The sequence below is a fragment of the Carettochelys insculpta genome, chromosome 2 (genome assembly GCF_033958435.1).
Source record: "Carettochelys insculpta isolate YL-2023 chromosome 2, ASM3395843v1, whole genome shotgun sequence".
NCBI lineage: Eukaryota > Metazoa > Chordata > Testudines > Carettochelyidae > Carettochelys > Carettochelys insculpta.
The window spans coordinates 123,932,418-123,952,529 of NC_134138.1; the positions used below are offsets into that span (position 1 = coordinate 123,932,418).

Here is a 20,112-nt window from a genome sequence, read left to right on the forward strand (position 1 = left end):
CCTCATTAGCATAATGGTGGCCACACATGACTCGAAAGTGCCGCTGTCAGAATGCATGCCGCCCGAGTAGAAGGGGGCCTTTCAAAAGGGCCCCCTGATTTCGAAAGCCCTTTCTTTCTATTTGGTTTTAGGAAGAAGGGACTTTTGAAGTCAGGGGGTCCTTTTTAAAGGCCCCCCTTCTACACGGGTGGCATGCATTCCAAGAGCGGCACTTTCAAATCACGTGCAGCTGTCATTATGCTAATGAGGTGCTGCATATTCATATCAGGGCTTCATTAGTATCTTCCCAACTCCCTCATTAACATGCCCCTTTTGAAAAGGAGCGGCCAGTGTAGGCACAGCCTGAGTCTCTGTTCCTGACTCCCTTCCCTGGAAGGAAGTGATAATGAAACTCAGAGGTGCTCACATCATGGTGATGAGGGCTTAAGACTGTGGACTGTATAGATACTGCAAGTGGGGAGGGGGAAGAAACTATCTTCCCTGTTCAAAAGAAAAAACAACACATTTAACTAGTACACAAGCTCACTGCTGCTGAGAGCCTGGTGTGTTCATGACCCAGAGCAGGGACACTGGCTGCTGCTTCTCAAATAGATTTTTAACAAACTAATTAAAAAAAAAGCACTGCTTGGGTTACAAGGTGGCTGAGATAATTTCTACACAAAGGCACCTATTGCAAATTATCAGAGAGGTAGCCAGGTTAGTCTGCATCTTCAAAAACAAGAAGTGTTCCTGCGGCACCTTATAGACTAACAGATTATTTGGAGCATAAGCGTTACCGTCTTTACCCGTGAAAGCTTATGCTTCAACTTATCTGTTAGTCTACAAGGTGCCACAGGACTTCTTGTTGTGTTACAAATTAGGTTAATTGAAAGGCTCGATCATTTTCATTTCTAAAATCTCCAAGTAAATAGCATTTATTTCCTCCAGGCTGCGTCTACATTAGTAATGAACTTTGAAATTAATTTTGAAATTAGTGCTTATTTCAAAATAGAGCACGGAGCATCTACAAATGTTATGCCTTATTTTGAAATTAACTTTGAAGCCATTACTCCACTCCTGGGAATGGAGTAGCTCCCCATTTCGAACCCTGACAGTCTTGAGCATGTGCAGGATGAAGGGTGTTGGGAGGGACTGTTTAAGGGAGCAGCTTGCTGCGGCCCTGGAACAACTTGTCAGCCACGTGACTCTTCTCTGCAGCATTTCCTGGCCATTATTTCGAAATTGGGGCATGGGGTGTGTAGACTCTTCATTTCGAAGTACTGGGACGCTATTTTGAAATAGCGGATGGAGGTTGTTTGTGTGGATGCGCAATTTCAAAGTCGGACTTTACACTACACAATAACTTCAGACATGGCCCCAGGGTCTGTTGTGGTGGGTGCGTGCTGCTTCCCCTAATGGCGTTAATGGGAGGTATAGGTGTAGCCACAGTGGAAAATTGCCCTAAATCCTTTCATGTCAAAAGACCACTTTTTTAAAAAATGGGGTGATAGTTTTCAGGTGCCTTGAGAAACCTGTGTATAAATAGGCTCTCTGAATGTCTGTTTGCCTGTTGTATTTTGTGTGTGAGGTATAAGTAACACTTAGTTATGTGTCTTCTAGGAGCAGCTGAAGGCTTTGGACCAGGAAGTAAACACATTTGTAGATTATATGTTTGGGCCTCGAGGTAAGCGTGCTTTTCATGACTCCAAATAATTCACCTTTTCATGTGCAAACAGCTATTTGAATCATCTTCAGATGCAGTACAAGAATTGAAAATAAGAAAAGCAGGTGCTTTCATGGAGACAATGACCAAGATATTCAAAGCTGACTAGAAATTCAGAGTGACTTGCTGCGAAGACCATAAAGATGCCAGATTTTTCTCAAACCACAGAGCACCCACTTTCTGAAAAATCTGAATTACCAGCCTTCCAGGTTTGTCCTGGAGTTCCTAAGGATTAAACATTAATTAAAGATTGTGTCATGTGATGAAACGTCCAGGAATATGCACGATCAAATCTTGCAACCCCATTCTTGAGATACACTGTGGTGTGTCTCAGGTTGAACTCCAGCACTGTGTCACCGAAAAATCACGAGTCAGTGATTTAGAAAAAAAAATCTTTACCACATAATATAGTTAAAAATCTGTTGAAAACTCAGTTACATTGAATTATAGTTTCGAAAGCAACCTTAACTCTAGCTCTTTATCTAGCTAAACGTATGCTACTTGTTTACACCTAGATATATCACACTACCTCATCATATTCTGCATTTACATTCTCAACCGTAAATAATACGCAAAGTATAGAATTACAAACACTTCTCATCACATTTGGGCCTCTGGCCCCAACATCAACTTTCCTTCACTTGAGCCACCAAATATATTGGCTGTACGCATAGGCAGTGTTCCCTGTAAGCTGAGCACTTGGACAACCATTCAGGAGATATTCAGGTGCCGTCCAGCTGCTTAGCAGAGTGCTCACAGCTGTCAGCATGTGTTTCTATTGGCGGTGCACTTCTCAACATGCCTTGGAGCACATAACAAAATTTATTTCACTCATGGCTGGAAAAAATAGAGGGAACATTGCTCATAGGATATGCAGGGATAAAATGCATCTTGCTTCCACTCCTGAATACATTCTAGAGCCAACCTGGACCAAAGATAACTAATTCTGGAGGGAAAAATGATTATAGAATAAATAGAATGTACATCTGTCACTGGCAGCCCAAGTATTTGCAAAATACATAGCTATATTTTTATGCACTCAGATGTTATGGTAATGAAGGCCATATAAACACAAACCAGACACTAGATATGAATTTTCCTGTCTCATTAATACTTGCATGGTATCAGTGACTCAGATTTTAGATCGTCAAAAATGCATCTAATAGGAAAAGCTGTTCAAAAATTTTAGAACAGTTTTCCCATAAGAAAATGACAACACAGCAAAATAGCATTTTCTGAGACTGTGCGCATTTGGTCTCAACTTCCACGGAAACTTGACATGTTTGGTTTCAATGAGGTCAGAATGTTTTATTTTTACTTTTTGATTTGTTGCATTATTTATAATTGTAAATCATTATAATTTTTATAATAAAATAAGTCAGCACTGAGAAAGTTAAAACAAAATGTTTGGACTATGTTGTGTCATGAACATCAGGCTTTGTTTTCATCCTGATTTAGGATGAAATCAGACTTTAAAATCTCCAAATTTTCTGCAGAAAGGAAACTCCATTTTTTGACCAGCTATAAGAATAATCCCATCTTCATGTGGTCCATCTAGTTAACAAAAGGAACTAGCCCTGAGAGATGCTGTTTGCAGTGAAAGCAGCAGGTATCAAGAACTCTTCAGGCTGAGATCCAAAATCTCACTAAGCCTAGTGCAGATTCAAAAGTTGCTTTTCAGACCCTCTCTGGTATTTGTCTGTTTTTGCTATAGCTATCACCTGCGGGGTCATACTTGCTTCCTGACTCAGAATATGAAGACCTAAATTATAGTGCAATTGTAAAGATGATCAGAGTTTTCAGATGCCTCATTCTTGCATTTCTTCAGGTTAACATTATTCCAATCTTAACATTTCTTCCTTAAAGGGAATATAGTTAGAAGATACTTTAAAACAGGAAACTAGTGGGTTTTTTTATTCCTCTGAAAGTGGCAATCACCTCCATCAATTCTGAAGCATATTTGATCTTTGCAAAACTTTAGATTGCACGATTTCTGCCTGAATCTATTTTGAAAATAAATAGAATCGCTTCCCAGAAAATACTTGTAAAATGGGCCTTTAATACAAGCTAGCTGATGAAGTCTAATAACTATCTGTGTGAAGGCCATGCTCTTCCATCCTTCTCTCCAGAAGTTCTGTAGCACCTTATGGACTAACAGATATATTTTGGAGCATAAGCTTTCATGGGCAAAGACCTGCTAATGCATCTGATGAAGTGGGTCTTTGTCCATGAAAGCTTATGCTCCAGAATATCTGTTAGTCTAAGGTGCCACAGGACTTCTTGTTGTTTTTGAAGACACAGACTAACATGGCTACCTGTCTGATCCTTCTCTCCAGTGTCTCTAGAGCCAAGTATTTCAGATGACTTGCAGTTAACATAACCACATAGCAAATACTATCGCTCCCCCGAGGCTTCAGAATGCACTTAGGTAAAGCAAGTACTGCCTGTGCTAACTAACTCAGAGATTCAGAGTTGCTATTTGAAATGCAAAGTCTCACGGGAATGGCTGCCACTTGAAAGGAATTGAATATTAATAGCTCAAATCAGCTAGAGTAACACAAGCCGATGAAAACAGTAGTAGTGCTCAGAAAGATGGTTCTAAAGCCATTCAGGCCCAGACACACATTCCAAGGAGCTTATTAGAAGAGGGGAAAAATGGGACTTCAGTCTTTCATCTTAGGAGAAACTTGTCACTGTGCTACCACATTGGTTGGTTCACATACTTCCCTGAGTACACCTGTGCTGTTATGGTAGGAATTTTCATTTTTCATCTCTTCCTGCAGTTGTCTCTTAACAGTCAGGGGCAGGACCTCAGTGGCCTCTTACTCTACCTCAGTGGGCCTCAGGCTCAATTTACTTTAGGGCCAGTGCCAGTTCTCAAATCCTAGTGGACCAATAATGTCACTGGAGATGGTGCTTGGGAGGAGGAGGGGGCAGGGCAGCAGGAAAAAGTTTCTCTTGTGTTTTTCATGTAGAAGTTCTTAAACGTAAGAAAAACTGGTCACACGACTTTATACAACTCCTCATCTGCCAGAGGGCTTTTAGCCCTTGGTTTAAACAACAAATATATTTGATGATCAGCAAAACACTGTTTGAAAGTTTTCCCCTATGCAAAGGCTCTCTAATAAATAAAGTTAAAATCTGTAATGAAACAAGAACACCGCTACTGTCCGTGAAGTAATAGTTTTTCAAACATGCATTTTTGAAAGTATACGCTACTATTTAAAATGCAGACTATTTGTCCATGAACAGATGACCATTGTATATTTAAATTTTAACCACAGACCTTTGTTGAAAGGAAATGAGTATTCTGCCAGGCCATTATTGTACATAGTATCATCTTTGGAATGTTAGGTCAGGTTATTTGCAATGTCATAGTATCCATGTTGGCAAGGCAAGTCTTGGCACGTTCTTGTCTGTGCCTTTAACAGAAGAACATTCTTGTGAGCATAGGTTGCCTCCTTTTAGCAATACTGAGCAAGCCATTTTGAATTGCTCACTGCATTTGTTTCTGTTCAGATTCCAGGGTCAGAGGATGGTTCCTGTTGGATTCCTACCTACCCACATTTTTCCTTACTGTAATATATCTGCTTTCCATATGGCTGGGCACCATGTTTATGAAGAACAGGCCTGCATTCTCTCTCAGGGGTCATCTTATTGTATATAACCTTGGAGTTACAGTGCTTTCCTTGTACATGCTCATAGAGGTAAGTTTTCTTAAATGCAGTAACGTATCTGAGAAGAGCAAGCAGTAAGTCATTTTTCATTACAGAAATATTTTAATAAAGCAACTTTCAGAGTAATCTGGGCTTTCAAATGGCAATCTCTTTCGGACAATTTAACGATCAATCAATCAGTGACACTATATAATAATTTGACTCCTGAAGCACCTGCTAGCAATGGATCGCAAAGCCATCATTAAAAAATATCTAGAATTAGTCGGTCTGCTAAAACAGAGGTCATAGTTTTTATTAGGCTCTATTGTTGAGAGCACTAGAAAGCTTGTCTCTCTGACCAACAGAAGTTGGTCCACTTAAAAAAAAATTCTTACCCATGTGTCTCATTCCTATGTCTTGTTTTGTTTTATAGTTTGCATGTATGTTTAGGGAATGGCCATTTGTTCAAATACCCCTATTTCTACGTAACAGAAGAGATTATGTAGAAGAGTCTATGCTAGTAATTATTTGCTATTCGGTATAATTTCTTTACACTCCTGCTTACCAGGATTCTAGCATCAGTCAGGGAGTGCATGGTGACTAATCACATGCCATGAAAAGCAAAAAGTCAGCTGACTCGGAGAGTTTGGGAAACTCTAGGCTGCAAGTCAGGTGACTAATGATCAGTAATGTTGACATTCACAGAAACTATAAGCTGTTATGAACAGAAAAGATGGCTCAGTTTCTCTGGTGAGTTACTGAATAATGCAACCAGCTCTGTTCTAAAGCAGCATTAGTTTTCTTATTTTGCAAATGGGGAAATTGAGGGCGAGATTAAATGATTGCCCAGAGTCACACACAAGAACTTTGTGGAAGAACCAGGGATAGAACCCAAGTAAGTCTGATCATTTTCTCCTCCATTTAGGGAGTGTTCTGAGAAAATACAGCCCCACATTCTGTGTTCATGCTGATCACCTTTAGAAAAACTGCACTGGTCTAAAACACTTCATTGTAACACGTGTGGTTCCATTCCCAAACATCTGTCGGTTGAACAAAGAAAGATCTTGGGTATAGCACCAAATGCTGAGTCTGGATTGTTCAGGCATGGAAACTACTGAGTGAGCAATGAGAGAGATTTTGAGCAACTCATCCTCTCTTGCTGATTTAGAACAAGCACAACTGGTGAGAAATGGCAACAGGAGCATAGTGGCCCCTGCAGAAACACTTTGCCCTGGGTCACCAAAATGATGGAGAATAGGAGCAGGGACAGAAGTCTTAACAGAACTGGTATCACTTAGTAACCACAGCTCTAAACAATCTTGCATTTAAGATGTTTTTGGTTTCTGAGTAATTAATTCCAGTTACTCACCCTTAGCACTAGCCTGCTAAAAATAACCCTTCCCTGTTTGTCTGGTAAGTAACCCAGGCGGGATGAGAAGCCCAGACTGAATTATGCACTTGTTTTAGGAGTGACCTCTGGAGGAGCTAGACGACATTTCAGGCCTCTTCCACCTACTCTCACAACATTCCAGACTTCCCACTGCAGCACAGGGCACCAGTAGAGAGTCACTGGTGAGTGAGAAACCAACACAGATTGCTCCCTCAGTACAGAGGCAAGCGGTGCTTTGCTCTGTAGTCAAACAGGACCTGAAGACACGCAAATGTAAAGGGAATTTCTTTTGAACTCAAGTCAATTTGCCTGGTCAAAACCACAGGCTCAGTTCTGGCTTCTGCAGTCACACAAGTGGCCAATTCCACATGAAGGGTCTCCTCCCAGTCAGAATTCACGTGGGCTTTAGCAATTACTAGGGGCATGTGAAGAGTGCAAGATCAAGCCCCAAACTTGGGAAGAATGAGTACAAGCTCAATGTACTCAATGTCCTGGCCTCTATATGACACTTTAAGGAGCCAAAGGTAACTCTCGTGAGGTCTGATGTTTAATTTGGGGCAGAGGCATACAGAACATTACCCACCTAGTAAGCAAACTTCGGAATTACTGTGGCACCGCACAAACTGGAATTAATGAATGGAAGACCCACTAAAATATTCAAATTGTGTGCACTAATGAACAAGATAAATAAAAACAAAACTGGGTCAATGCATCGCAAAATAAGTTTTGTGCATTTTAGTAGATGAAATTCTAATTATTTACTTCGTAACGGGATGGGATAAATTTTGTGAAAATAAAGCCTTAGTTAGAAATGACCTCAGCTTCACATTGCCAGTTAAATCTTAGCTGAGGAGCAGAGGGAGAGCACAATTATGAATACAGCAAGCTATGGAGAGGGCAAACCTGTGAAGTTTTAAGTGTATAAGAGTGCCCGTACAGGCTCTCCTGGCACGTTAGTGAAAGAACAGTACTAGAGATCAGAACTCAGATCTCTGTGGAAGTGCTGTGAGCCTGGAGTAAGTACAATCTTCTATTTCTACTGAGAGGCCAGCCGGCCCCCACAGCAGGTGATAAAAGCAGCCTTCATTGACACCAGCATGGGCTGAGGGAAAGGGAAATGGAAGTGCCACTCTCACAGAAAGAAAAACTCCAGTATGCATTATATGACTGCAGTTATATCTGTGAGGACCCAACCTTGCATGCTGCTGAGCACTCCTGATGAGGTGGGAGTTGATAATCCTTGGAACTTTACAGGATCAGGGCCTGATGGAAGATAATAAGGATGAAGTCAACAGGGCTGAAAGTTGTGTACAACTTAGTGGAGGAGATATCCAGCTAAATCAGGGTCTGGTTGTCTGATATGCTGAGCAGCTGCAGCTGCTATTGTGTCTCATTGAAATTACAGGTATTCGACAGCTCTAAAGTCAAGTCCCAGGTTTTGTCCCTCCTCCCCTCCAGCCTATAAAATTCTATAACAATGGCATAATGTCTTTATTAAATAGTACAGGATGTTTTTTAAAACCCTAGGAAATGTTATCTTTTTCCAACAAATGCTACAGGCCAATGTAGAAGAGGAACAGTGCTGTGGGTAAGACCACCTGGCCACTAGGAATCTGAATCTCACTTGTGTCTGGCTATGTCTACACAGCGTTATTCCTGAATAAACTATTCTGGAAGAGGTATTGTGGAATAGTTTTATTTCAAAATAATGCTGCTACATGAAAAAATGCATTTCGAAATGCAGCATCTACAGCCGTAGAGCCTATTTTGAAAAAGAGCCATTGGACGCAACATGGCTTAATTTGAAATAGGCTCTATTTCCTGTTTGCACAACCCTTATTTCAAAATAGTGCTTTCAAAATAGGCACTGTTCCTTGGACAATGAGGTTTACCAGTTTCAAAGTAAGGTATCTGCTATTTTGAAATTATTTCCAAATACTGGTTGCATTGCGTAGATGCTCTTGTAATTATTTCAAAATAGCAGCTGCTATTTGAGAGAACTTTTACCCTTGGCTAGGGCAACAGTGAGCCGTAGTACTGGCCGCTTGATGGAAATGAGCATTTTTGAAATGCAAATGGACTCATTTTGCATATTTGAACAGCTAATTTGTGTGTTCCCATAAGCTCTCCCTGCTGTCAGAGGCTGTTGCCGGCAAAAAATAAGCAGTGTAGATGTGATTCTGCTGGCAAAACTCCCCTTTTTTAGCAGCCCCTTATCCCCGATTTTTTCCAGGCACAAGGGGCGACCAGCAAAAGGGGGGTTTTGCCAGCAGAACCAGGTCTACGCTGCTGGTTTTCCGCTGCAGATATGCAAAAGAGCTGTATAAATATGCAAATGTATGCACCTTTGCAACAGCATGCACCCTCATTTGCATTATGCTGCCAGCAGCTGGACTGAATCTAGATGCAGCCTGAGTCCAGTGTTCACATAAATGGAAAGCTTACCACATGTGCTAAGCATCTGATAAATTCTCATTCCTTAATTAATGCAAAAAAGCTTTCTTCAGTCTTTTAAGGGGAGGAGCAGAAGGAAAGGGAAGAGGGAACCTGGAGAAAGCAAATTAAGAGCAATTTTTTGTAATTTGCAGGAAAAAAATAAAAATTCTGGATTTAAGATATTTCCTCTGGGAAGTAAAAGGTCACAAAAAAAAACCAATGCAATGAATGTAAAAATGTCTATGAAGTGAGAACCCAGCATGGTTACTGTTCCTTTCTCGGGGGCTGCTCTTCCTTGAGCTGAGTTTGGAGACCTCAGGGGGCTGAGTTTACTATTTTCAGTAGCAGTTGTTCTAGCTGACCACGTTGTTCTTTCTGTTCCCTGTGAAATAAATTAAATGCCTTGTCTTTCCTACTGACCTTTCAAGCTCCCTGTTTTCTTTGGTAGCGGATGATATTTTCCCCTTTCCACAAATCAGGCACTGCTCTGAGATGTAGCTCAGCCCTTATTGACTTCAGCAGGAATTGCATCAGGTTATCCAACGACAGTTTGATATCAAATCAAGTACAATTAACTTTTCAAATGCAGAAGTAGGATTACTTTACCTGTACCAAAGAGTCACATGGAACACCTGCTATTCTCAGTAGCTCCTGTAACCCTGAAGGTTTAATATTTGCATCACACTTTACATCTTTAAAGGTTATTTCTAAACATCAGCTAGCTAATCCTCATCCCTCTCCCACTTAAATTTGGGGAAACTGAGGTATGCTAAAGTTATGTGATTTAGCAACAGCAGACAGTCAGCAAGGGGCAGTGCTGGGTTTAGAACTCATTAATCCCTGGTTCCAATCCCAGGCCGAACCTCTTAGCCTGCATTGCCTCCTTAGGTAGTTTACAGTTGTCCTGACAATAGAGTATTGCAGGTGTTAACATCACACAAGCAGAAAGATTTAAGTAGTAGCTACGCTGCTTCACAGCTACCTATCTAAAGCCTTGGATTCTTTGAGAATCATCTAAAAATAGACAACCTACATACACACACTTCCAGGGATACCAGAGAGGGTAAATTTTCATCTAGATGTGCAGGGATTTGATTACCAATTTTGCAGGTGGTGGACAAGTAAATTCTGACCCCAGAAAACATATCCAAGACCTTAACATACCTTTTTTGTTCAAGATTTATTTAATGACGCAAGGGAGATATTAGGTCTTTTCTCTGTTTATCTTCTGAAGAGGTGTTTTAGCAAGGTGCAGGCTTCTTTCCTTACTGTGCCAGCACGTCTGAACCTCATTCGGATGACACTACGTCTCAGAGCACTCTGTTTGTGCAAGAGCCACAATTCTGTAATTTTTTAAATGTATTTACAGCCAACTACTGTTCAGAAGAGAAGAAAAACAAATATTTCCTGCCCTGAAAGGCAGTGTGCTCCAGCAGTCACTGTCCAACCTGATAGTATGTCTGCACTTCAAGTGTGGCTGTAACATGAGTAGGCATGCTCCTGTGAGCTTTAATCTAGAAAATATGGTAATAGAACACAGCACTGCACACTTTAGCCCTGGCTAGCAACCAGAGCACAAACTCACTGGAGAGCCTGGGTACTCCTACTGAGGTAATTCAGACCTGCCCTGCTAGAGCTAATTGTAGAGCCAGCAATTTTCTGCAGATGTGGATGTGAACATCCATGGCTCATGCTAGTGGATACAAATTTTGCATTTAGAACTCTGTAAATTTGTAAGTGTCCATTTTATAGCCACAGGTATCTGCCTCTGTGGATGTGGCTGCAGACATCCATGGATAATTTTTGTGGATATGGATACCAATTGTATGCCTGTGCAGGGCTGTGATTGTATCCTCCCGTTTGCTTTGCAGAAGGAGAAAAAGCTATGGGAAGTTGTTAGCAAGGGCTTTGAGGGAGACTGCACAAAAAAGCAATTAGGCAGTAGCCTTCCTTCCTCTCTCCTCCTCTTGCCCCCCACCCCGGAATTGCTTCTGCCGGATACAGCAACTCTCCTCAATTCTGCTGCAGGGCGAAATTGATGTGCAGCAGGAGGGACAACTGGTGAGCTAGGAGCTCCCATTCAGTGCACAGGCCTGTAATTTACTGTCTATGTTGTTTTGTAATTCCCTACGTACCGTTCATCAAAAATCCAGGGGGGTTGGGACCGGGACAGGGCAGGAGAGCCAGGGCAGAGTGCTGGGATGAGAGAGAGGAATGCTAGAGTGGGCCAAAGGTCTGCTGATATTAGTTTTCCCACAGGTTGTGGCCCACTATAAGCCTTGCTGACAATGGTCCTCTTTTTCTACAATAGTGCCAGCCCCTCCTCTATCAGGGGAAAGTGCAAGGACACAACTGGCATAAATCTGTTGAGATTTGTGGGTTATTTCAATCCTCTTTTGCACAAGACATTTTCTGTGAGAGAAGCGAGTGCACAGAGGCCAGAGAACACAACCCCTGGAGGTGCATGATAGAATGCAAGACGTGGGAACTGAAACTTTGGCAGAGCATGTTGTGAGACTTCAGCTGTGCCAAGTATTTGCAAGGGGCTCTCCCTCAGCTAGATATGCAAGGCAATGGTCCCGTTCTACCCCCAGCACCCCTTGTGAAGAAGGCCAATGGTATCTGAACTGTTCTAAAGGTGGGGTGAGGGAATCTTCTCTTCTCACCCCCACATTTAACCCCCCCCCACCCCCAGTACAGACCTGGAGAAGTGTTTAATTATTGTCACTTCATAAATCCACTTTTCCAACATCTATCCTTGCAGCACAGCAGATACTGAATGGCTTGTTCTGGCTACAGGCACCTGCCATTTTAAAGGGACTGTATAAGACTTCTTTTGATACAGATTTGTAAAAGCCATGTCCTATTCTATTTGCCAGTCTTTAGCTATATTTCTGAAACAATTCCCATTTAATTTTCATCATTAGTGGCATTGGTTTACATTTGAGCTTCATCCAGTTTGAACCATGCAACCAACTCAGAACCACCAGCGCTGTGTGTAATAAACCCTCCTGCCTGCTTTATGTACAGTGTCCAGACTTAGTTCCTACACTGTCTCTGAATTTCACAGCTCTGCATGGAGTGCAAATGCTTCTCGAGGCTTTATTTAAATCCAGAAGGTGGTGATGGAGTAGGGGACAATCTGATTTCACTGACACGGCAATTAAAACATTTTAAAAAGTTATATACTATTATAAAACCAGTCTGTTTCCTTAAAGTAACTTAAAACTGGGAACAAATAGAGCGGAGAGTATCCTTGAGAGATTTAAAAGCTCATTTTGCTGACCCAAAGCAACACAAAGTGGCTTTTTGCTTTTCCAGATGAGAAGGTGGGCTTGTGACTAAGTCAGACACTAGCAGACAAGCAATTTCAGTTCCATTCCAAGCTCTGCCACAGACTTCCCAGTGTCCATAGACGAGTCATTTGGACTGTTTTTTTTCCAGAGGTAAACCAATGGGATCTGAAGTGACTTCGGGTAATGAAAGGTGACTTCATATCTGTGACTACAAGCACAGCTGACAAGGAGGATTTAAACCTGTAGCCTAAGGAGGACATGCCTCTACCTGAAGCACAAATGCATTAGCTGAGAAAAAGAAGCAAACTGCATAGCTGTTGGGTCCTGCCACTAAAAGAACACATTTCTGTATATCTTAAGCCATGGTACTTCATTGCCACCTCTGAAAAACAAGCCACTGATCTTCCTTTTGATCTATTTCATCATCACCCTCCTGGGCCTGCTGTGAAATACTTACGTTCTCAGACAGAAGGTGAATACAGTGTAAGCTCAAAGGTTTGTTTTCTCCTGTAAATGGCAGAGGCCTCAATACACAGACTACTTACTTCAGTTTGGTCTTCAGGACAAAGAAAAATAATCCTTTCAGAGACAAGCTTACTGGGTTGTCCCCCACCCCCATTCTTTCATCCCACTCCACTTTCCAAATAAGTAAAACCTCATCACTCTTAGTTAATCCTCATCCCTCTCCCATTTAAATTTGGGGAAACTGAGGTATGCTAAAGTTATGTGGAGCCACAGAGATGCTTGTTATTTACTTCAGAGATGCTTTTCCAATGGCCAGATCCTTTCCTCTGTCACAAGTCAGGACACCTCCACCTATATCCCTCCTTTGTAGCACAGTAAGGATATCCACTTTAGGTTCCTCATGCCTCAGCCTTCACCACTCTTGGATCGAAATCTGTCTTCCCACTCAGCAGTTTTTTTTCCAGACCGCCCGGTTCCCTGCCTATGCTGTGAGGTCCCAAGCAAACCAAACCATCTAAACAGTTTGTGTGTCTGAATTCCATTGTCTCCTAAAAGGCTATAATTGCCCACCGTTATAAATTATACCTTGAGAAGATGTGTACTTGCTTAGAAAGAGCTATGGGTAAGTTTTACAGATCAAACATAGTAAGAACAATAGGAAGGTCTGCATGCACGTAATAAGCTTACCAGAGCTCTCTCCACCAGTCTAACAGGGATTCTGGCCAGTGATAGTCGTTCCAAAAGAGTTGGACCCCACCTTCTTTGGATAGATGGTTCTGTCCATTTTCAGAACAAAAAAAAAAGCATTATATCAGTTTAAATTCCAGTTATTTTAAACAAAAGTATTTTCTTTGTTCAATACTCTCTGGAAAATCAAGTTTGAACCAGTACGTGCAAGCTCTCCAGGTGGCTGCACCTTTTCAGAGAGGGGTTACAGCTGGAGTGGATTTGCCTAGTCACCCCCATTAATTTTAGTTTCTGGAGGCACTGTGCTCACATTCCATGGGATGGACTTCTAGAGACCCACAGAATAGTCACAGTGAGATCCCTTTTATTTTTACATTTGTACTACAGCAGAACTCTGAGATGTGCACACGAGTTGCATGAATCTCGGGTTAATACGACTGAGTGGTGGAGAGCTGGCACCTGGCTTCAGGCTGCCTGCCACTCAGGGGGCTGGGAAATTGACCAGTGCAGCAACTGTGCTGGTCAGTTTCCCTGCTCCTGGGCGGCAGCCAAGAGCAAGATTCTTGACTGCTGCCACTGACGGGAGTGGGAGAACTGCTCCCGTCAGGAGCAGCAGCCTGACTCTTGCTGTCAGGTTTCCCCACTCCTATCACGGGTGGTGAGAGTCAGGGGCTCTCGGCTGCCCGCCATTCACAGGAGACAGGAAACTGACGAGCACTGTTGTGCTGGCCAGTTTCCTGGCTCTCTAAGCTATGCATAATTTGACTTGCACAGGGCTGCGCAAGAATGCAGCCTCCATGCAAGTTGGAGGTCTACTGTGATACATGGTATTAGCTCATCACACATTCATGTGGCATGTTAAAGCAGCATCAGGACACTTATGGAATTATTTTAAGGCTTTTTGTAACTTCATTCAGTACAATACATACTCTCTTCTCATTGGTTAAATGTGTATGGGCAGGGGGACATCTATTTCCTCCCCCCAGTACAAACACACTTGCGGTTTGTTTGTGGGAACAGGGAAGAACACTGGCAGCACCAGGAGTCTGTCTGCCACTTCTGGTGGTTGGAGGTGTCTGACAGAACAGTGTCACTGAAAACACAGGCCCTCTACAAAAGGTGCACAAGACTTCATAAGGAGCTGCAGGTTGATAACTACGGTTAGGGATGACTATCTGTGAGAGGTTTGAAGTGTCAAGTCCAACAAAGATTTTGTTGCATTGCACATTTTCACTGCCACCTTCTAACTTTTTAATTCCAGGACAGAACCCTCTTCTGATCTATTTTAATAGGCTATTTTAATAACATCTGTTCGTGAGATGAATCGGCAGTGGCCCAAATTCTGTGCCATTCCCACTGTGATGCTGAACAGAAGCACAGAGGAGTATGAATGAATGCTTTTGTTGTGTGATTCTTCCATGTGTGCTTTGTTCCAGCTTATTCTCTCCAGTTGGGAAGGAGGCTATAACTTACAGTGTCAGAACCTTGTCAGCGCAGGAGAAGCCGATATCCGGGTGAGTCAGAAACAGAAGCTCAGTAACTAAAAGATGTTGTGGTTGATTCTTCTATACATTTTGGTGCAATTTCCTTGTACTGTTGGCCTATTTAGTCTTTAGCATTAGAATTTTTTTTTCCATCAGCATCTTATTTCTTTTTGTTACACACTAGGAGATTTTATGTACTATATGCTGATCCAGGTCACTCTGGAAAGGCGGTTACAAAAGTCTACATCCAGTATTTCTGGCTCATTTGGCATCATGTTTTCAGTAATTACCAGAAGAGATGCCAATACAAAGTGGAAAGGTTTTCTAAGGAAAACCTAAATCCTTTAATTTAAAAACCAGTGGTGAAATTGCCCGTGCCAATTCTGTTTCTTGTGGGTCCGAACTAGAGGCTGAGCCAATCTGAACTCAGGGAATGCTTGGACCCAGATTTTGCACCTTTGGCTCATCTCTAGCCTGGATTCCTATTACACGCCTTAAAATCCAAAACTGTTCTTTAGGTCATGTCCCTGGGGGTGTTCCACTCAAGCTGTCAGTGCATCCTCCCACTGGTAATCAGAGATTTTTGCTAGCCATGCCTGGCTGCACCTTAAATGGGCCGTAGTCTTCTCATGGTGTTGTTGGTGCCTGCTTCTTGTGCATGTGATGTAGGATCCCTCCGTTTCTTTGCTACCGCCCTTAGCAGGAGATTCAGCCTTCAGGCAGCACTGACTCCTTCACCCTAAAATTCAAGAAAAACACCCTTAAGATTATCAAAACAAAAAGCAGTCAAGTAGCACTTTGAAGACTAGCAAAATAGTTTATTAGGTGAGCTTTAGTGGGACAGACCCACTTCTTCAGACCATAGCCAGACCAGAACAGACTCAATATTTAAGACACAGAGAACCAAAAACAGTAAGCAAGGAGGACAAATCAGAAAAAGTTACCACCGGACTATCCAGTTACGTGGACTCCCTCCTCAAACCCTACGCCACCAATGCTCCCAGCTATATCCGAGATACCACCGACTTCCTGAGGAAATTACAAAACATCGGAAAAGTTCCTGATAACGCCATCCTTGCCACAATGGATGTAGAGGCTCTGTACACTAATATTCCACATAAAGACGGATTACAAGCAATCAAGAACACCATCCCTGATGCCTGCACAGCCAATCTGGTGTCTGACCTCTGTTACTTTGTTCTCACACACAATCATTTCCGTTTTGGGGACAATTTATACCTCCAGATTAGTGGAACTGCTATGGGCACCCGCATGGCCCCAGAATATGCTAATATATTTATGGCTGACCTGGAACAACGATTCCTCAGCTCTCGTCCCCTATTACCACTCCTCTACTTAAGATACATTGATGACATCTTTATGATTTGGACCCATGGTACAGAGGCTCTAGAAGAATTCCACAGAGACTTTAACAATCTACACCCCACCATCAACTTATGCGTCAATTATAACATGCAAGAGATACATTTCCTGGACACTAAAGTACTAATCAAGGATGGCCTGATCAGTACCACACTGTACCGAAAACCTACTGATCGCTATACTTATCTACACCCTTCTAGTTTCCATCCTGCACACGTGACTAGATCCATTGTTTATAGTCACGCTCTCAGGTATAATCGCATTTGCTCTGATCCAACTGACAGAGACCAAAAACTACAAGAACTTTACCAAATATTTATAAACCTGAATTACCCACCAGGAGAAGTAAAAAAACAAATCGACAGGGCCAGAGCATACCCAGAAACCAGCTACTCCAAGATCAGCCCCAAAAAGCCAAGAACAGAACACCACTGGTCATCACTTACAGCCCCCAACTCAGACCGCTGCAACAAATTATTAAAGACCTACAACCTATTCTTAATCAGGATGCTACACTCCAGAAGACCCTGGGTGACACGCATGTTCTCTCCTACAGACAACCTCCCAACCTCATGAGGATCCTTACTAACAGCCACAGTCTATACCCCAGGAACACCAGTCCTGGAACCTTTCCCTGCAACAAAGCCCGCTGCCAGCTTTGTCCACATATCTTCTCTGGAAATACCATCACTGGACCTAACCAGGTTACTCACAGAATCACGGGCTCTTTCTCATGCTCCTCTACTAACATCATATATGCCATCATGTGTCAACAACGCCCAGATGCTTTGTATATTGGACAGACTTCTAACTCCCTTAGACAAAGGGTCAAAGGGCACAAAACAGACATTAAAACACTCCAGATCCACAAACCAGTTAGTCAACATTTTAATGGAATGGGCCATTCTGTCAATGACCTCAAGGTATGTGTGTTACTGAAAAGAAATTATCGCTCTTTTGTAGAAAGGGAAGCGGACGAATTGACATTTATATTCAAATTCGGAACATTAACACATGGTTTAAATCGGGATATGAACTTTCTGAGTCACTATAGGGGCTCGTCTGCATACTTAACTCAGTCTAGTTCTTGATCTTCCCCCCCACCCCTCCACTCTCTGATTTGCTCACCTTGATTATCTTTTTCTGATTTGTCCTCCTTGCTTACTGTTTTTGGTTCTCTGTGCCTTAAATATTGAGTCTGTTCTGGTCTGGCTGTGGTCTGAAGAAGTGGGTCTGTCCCACGAAAGCTCACCTCATAAACCATTTTGCTAGTCTTTAAAGTGCTACTTGACTGCTTTTAGTTTTGATAGTGTATAGACTAGCACGGCTCCCTCTCTGTTACCCTTAAGATTAGTTGTTTCTTTCACCTGCCATAACCCTAACTCCCTCAGTTTAAAAAAAAAAAATATTTTTTCCTTACCTGTCTCCTAACCTAACCCCTCAGATTATTACTCCATATTAACCATGGAACTGGGCCCTATTCCGGACTCTTCTAGCTTCAAAAAATGTGACACGAATGGAGAGGTAATGCTTGTCTCTGATGGCCTCTCTTTCTGTGTGTGGTGCCTGAGGGAAGCCCATATTCCACAGAAATGCTCCCATTGCAACAACCTCACCTCCACTTAAAGATTATACTGCTGGAGAAATCTCTTCAGCCTTCCAAAGAGGCACCTTTCACAGGGTCCCACAAAACCTCCAACAAAGACGGGACTCGAGCTTCCAGCAGCCCCAGGAAGCAAGCATCGTCATCTCCTACCTGGGGCTCTCAAAAGATGAGAGCTTCTCCCATGAGGTTGTTGCCTTTGGAGCCAGTCTCTTTGAGAGTCAGCACCACTGAGGCGCTGAGCACCTCTGGCACCAAGTGTGCCAAATCAGGATCGAGATGTGCAGTCCCCTCCACGGCAGTGCCAACACCAATGCGTGATCCAGCACTGAAGGCTGCATGATCGGACACGCTGCTTCCATGGGTACCAACTCAGACTGTGGCACTGACAAGCAGGTCTTATACAGCACCAGCCCCAATTAATAAGACGGTACAAAAATGACACACAACCAGCAGCCGGCACCAATGCGGTTTCTCCATCACTAAGACACAGATTTCACCAGTTCTCTCTTCGGCACTGACCACTCACCAACCACCTCTGTCTTCTGGTCCTTCCTCCATACGCAGTGAAGCAGGAGTAATTGGACTTGACAGCAGAGTCTCGTCCCTGCACTCCCCTACCTCAACAATTGCCTAATCAAGAGAACTGTGCATCATGAAATCAGCCATGGTGTCGATAACTACGGGCTTCTTTCAATGCCTCAGCCTCCACATCCACACACACAAATCAACCCTGGAATCCACAGAAACTGTAGAGTTTACAGGCACCCTCCCAGATGCCACACAAGCCAGAGCAATACTTCTCCTACACAGATTCACTGCTCTCACAACACTCATAACTACAGTTCTGCGCAGCTCTTACACTAATGATGAGTACTTGCCTCCAAATCTTGGAGCACGTGGCAGCCACAACCTACATGGTGAAATAGGCCAGACTACAAATGTGCTGCCTTCACAGCTGGCTTGCCACAATTGTATACACCTGCCCATCACAGCCTGAGCAAGAGGGTCATGCTTCCACCTCAGGTCCTTATTCCTGGCACTGGTGAACACAACCCCAAAACTTGCTGACAGGCCTCATCTTCCATCTGGACCTCCCACTGTGTGTTATCACCATGAATGCCTTTCTTATAGGTTGGTGTGCTCACTTATATCATTAAACCATCCCATCTGCACATCAGTCTGGAACTCTTCATGGGACAGAATGCATGCCACCACTTCCTACCATTAATACAAAACAAGACCATATGCATTCTCACAGACAACATTACATGCATGTTTTATATCAGCTGACAAGGGGGAGCCCAATCTCATTCCTTGTGCACCAAAGCTCTTCTCTGGAACTAGTGTGTCTGCCACAACATACACCCCAACTGTGTCTCACCTACAGGGCTCCCAAAACAGATACCCTCAGCCACCGCTCCTCAGAACAACATTAATGAGAGGAACCCCTTCGTTCTCAAGGCAATATTTCACAAATGGGAATATGCTCAGATCCACCTCTTTGCAACTCAAAAGAACCACAAATGTCCCTAATTCTGCTTCAGAGGAGGATCTGAACCAGGGTCAGTGGAGGCTACCTTCCTTATCACATGAGCATTACTCCTCTGTGCCTTCCCACCTGGGCTTCTGATCCCATGAGCCATACAAAAATTACTCACAGACTGTGCATACATTGTCCTCATCACACCAACATGAACCCAACAGAATTGGTTTCCTTACCTGTGACAACATGCAGTGCTCACATGCTACCCCAGTGACCAGATCTCCTCTCACAACACTACAGCCACATTTTGCACCCATATCTAGAGGCACTCCAACTCAAAACATGGCCCCCCCTTGGCTCCAACATGGGGAGAAACCCTGTTGTGACAAGGTGCAACACATATTACTAAATAGCTGTCAACCCACAACCAGATATACTTACCCAAATGAGTGAAAAGCTATCACCTTTGAAAAGCCCTTGAAGACAGGAGAGATTCCAGAAGATTGGAAAAGCACAAACATCAT

The 20,112-nt window shown here is 42.9% G+C and overlaps 1 protein-coding gene across 1 annotated transcript in view; it reads left to right on the top strand.

Annotated features, from left to right (window-relative positions):
* Positions 1-1,632: 1,632 nt before the first annotated feature.
* Positions 1,633-20,112, top strand: part of ELOVL2 (ELOVL fatty acid elongase 2) — a 34,792-nt gene continuing 16,312 nt past the window's right edge. The window contains exons 1-3 of the mRNA XM_074985911.1: positions 1,633-1,663; positions 5,222-5,409; positions 15,069-15,146. Of these exons, the coding sequence (XP_074842012.1) occupies positions 1,648-1,663; positions 5,222-5,409; positions 15,069-15,146 (282 nt within the window). The 5' untranslated portion in view covers positions 1,633-1,647. The remainder of the gene's footprint in view (positions 1,664-5,221; positions 5,410-15,068; positions 15,147-20,112) is intronic.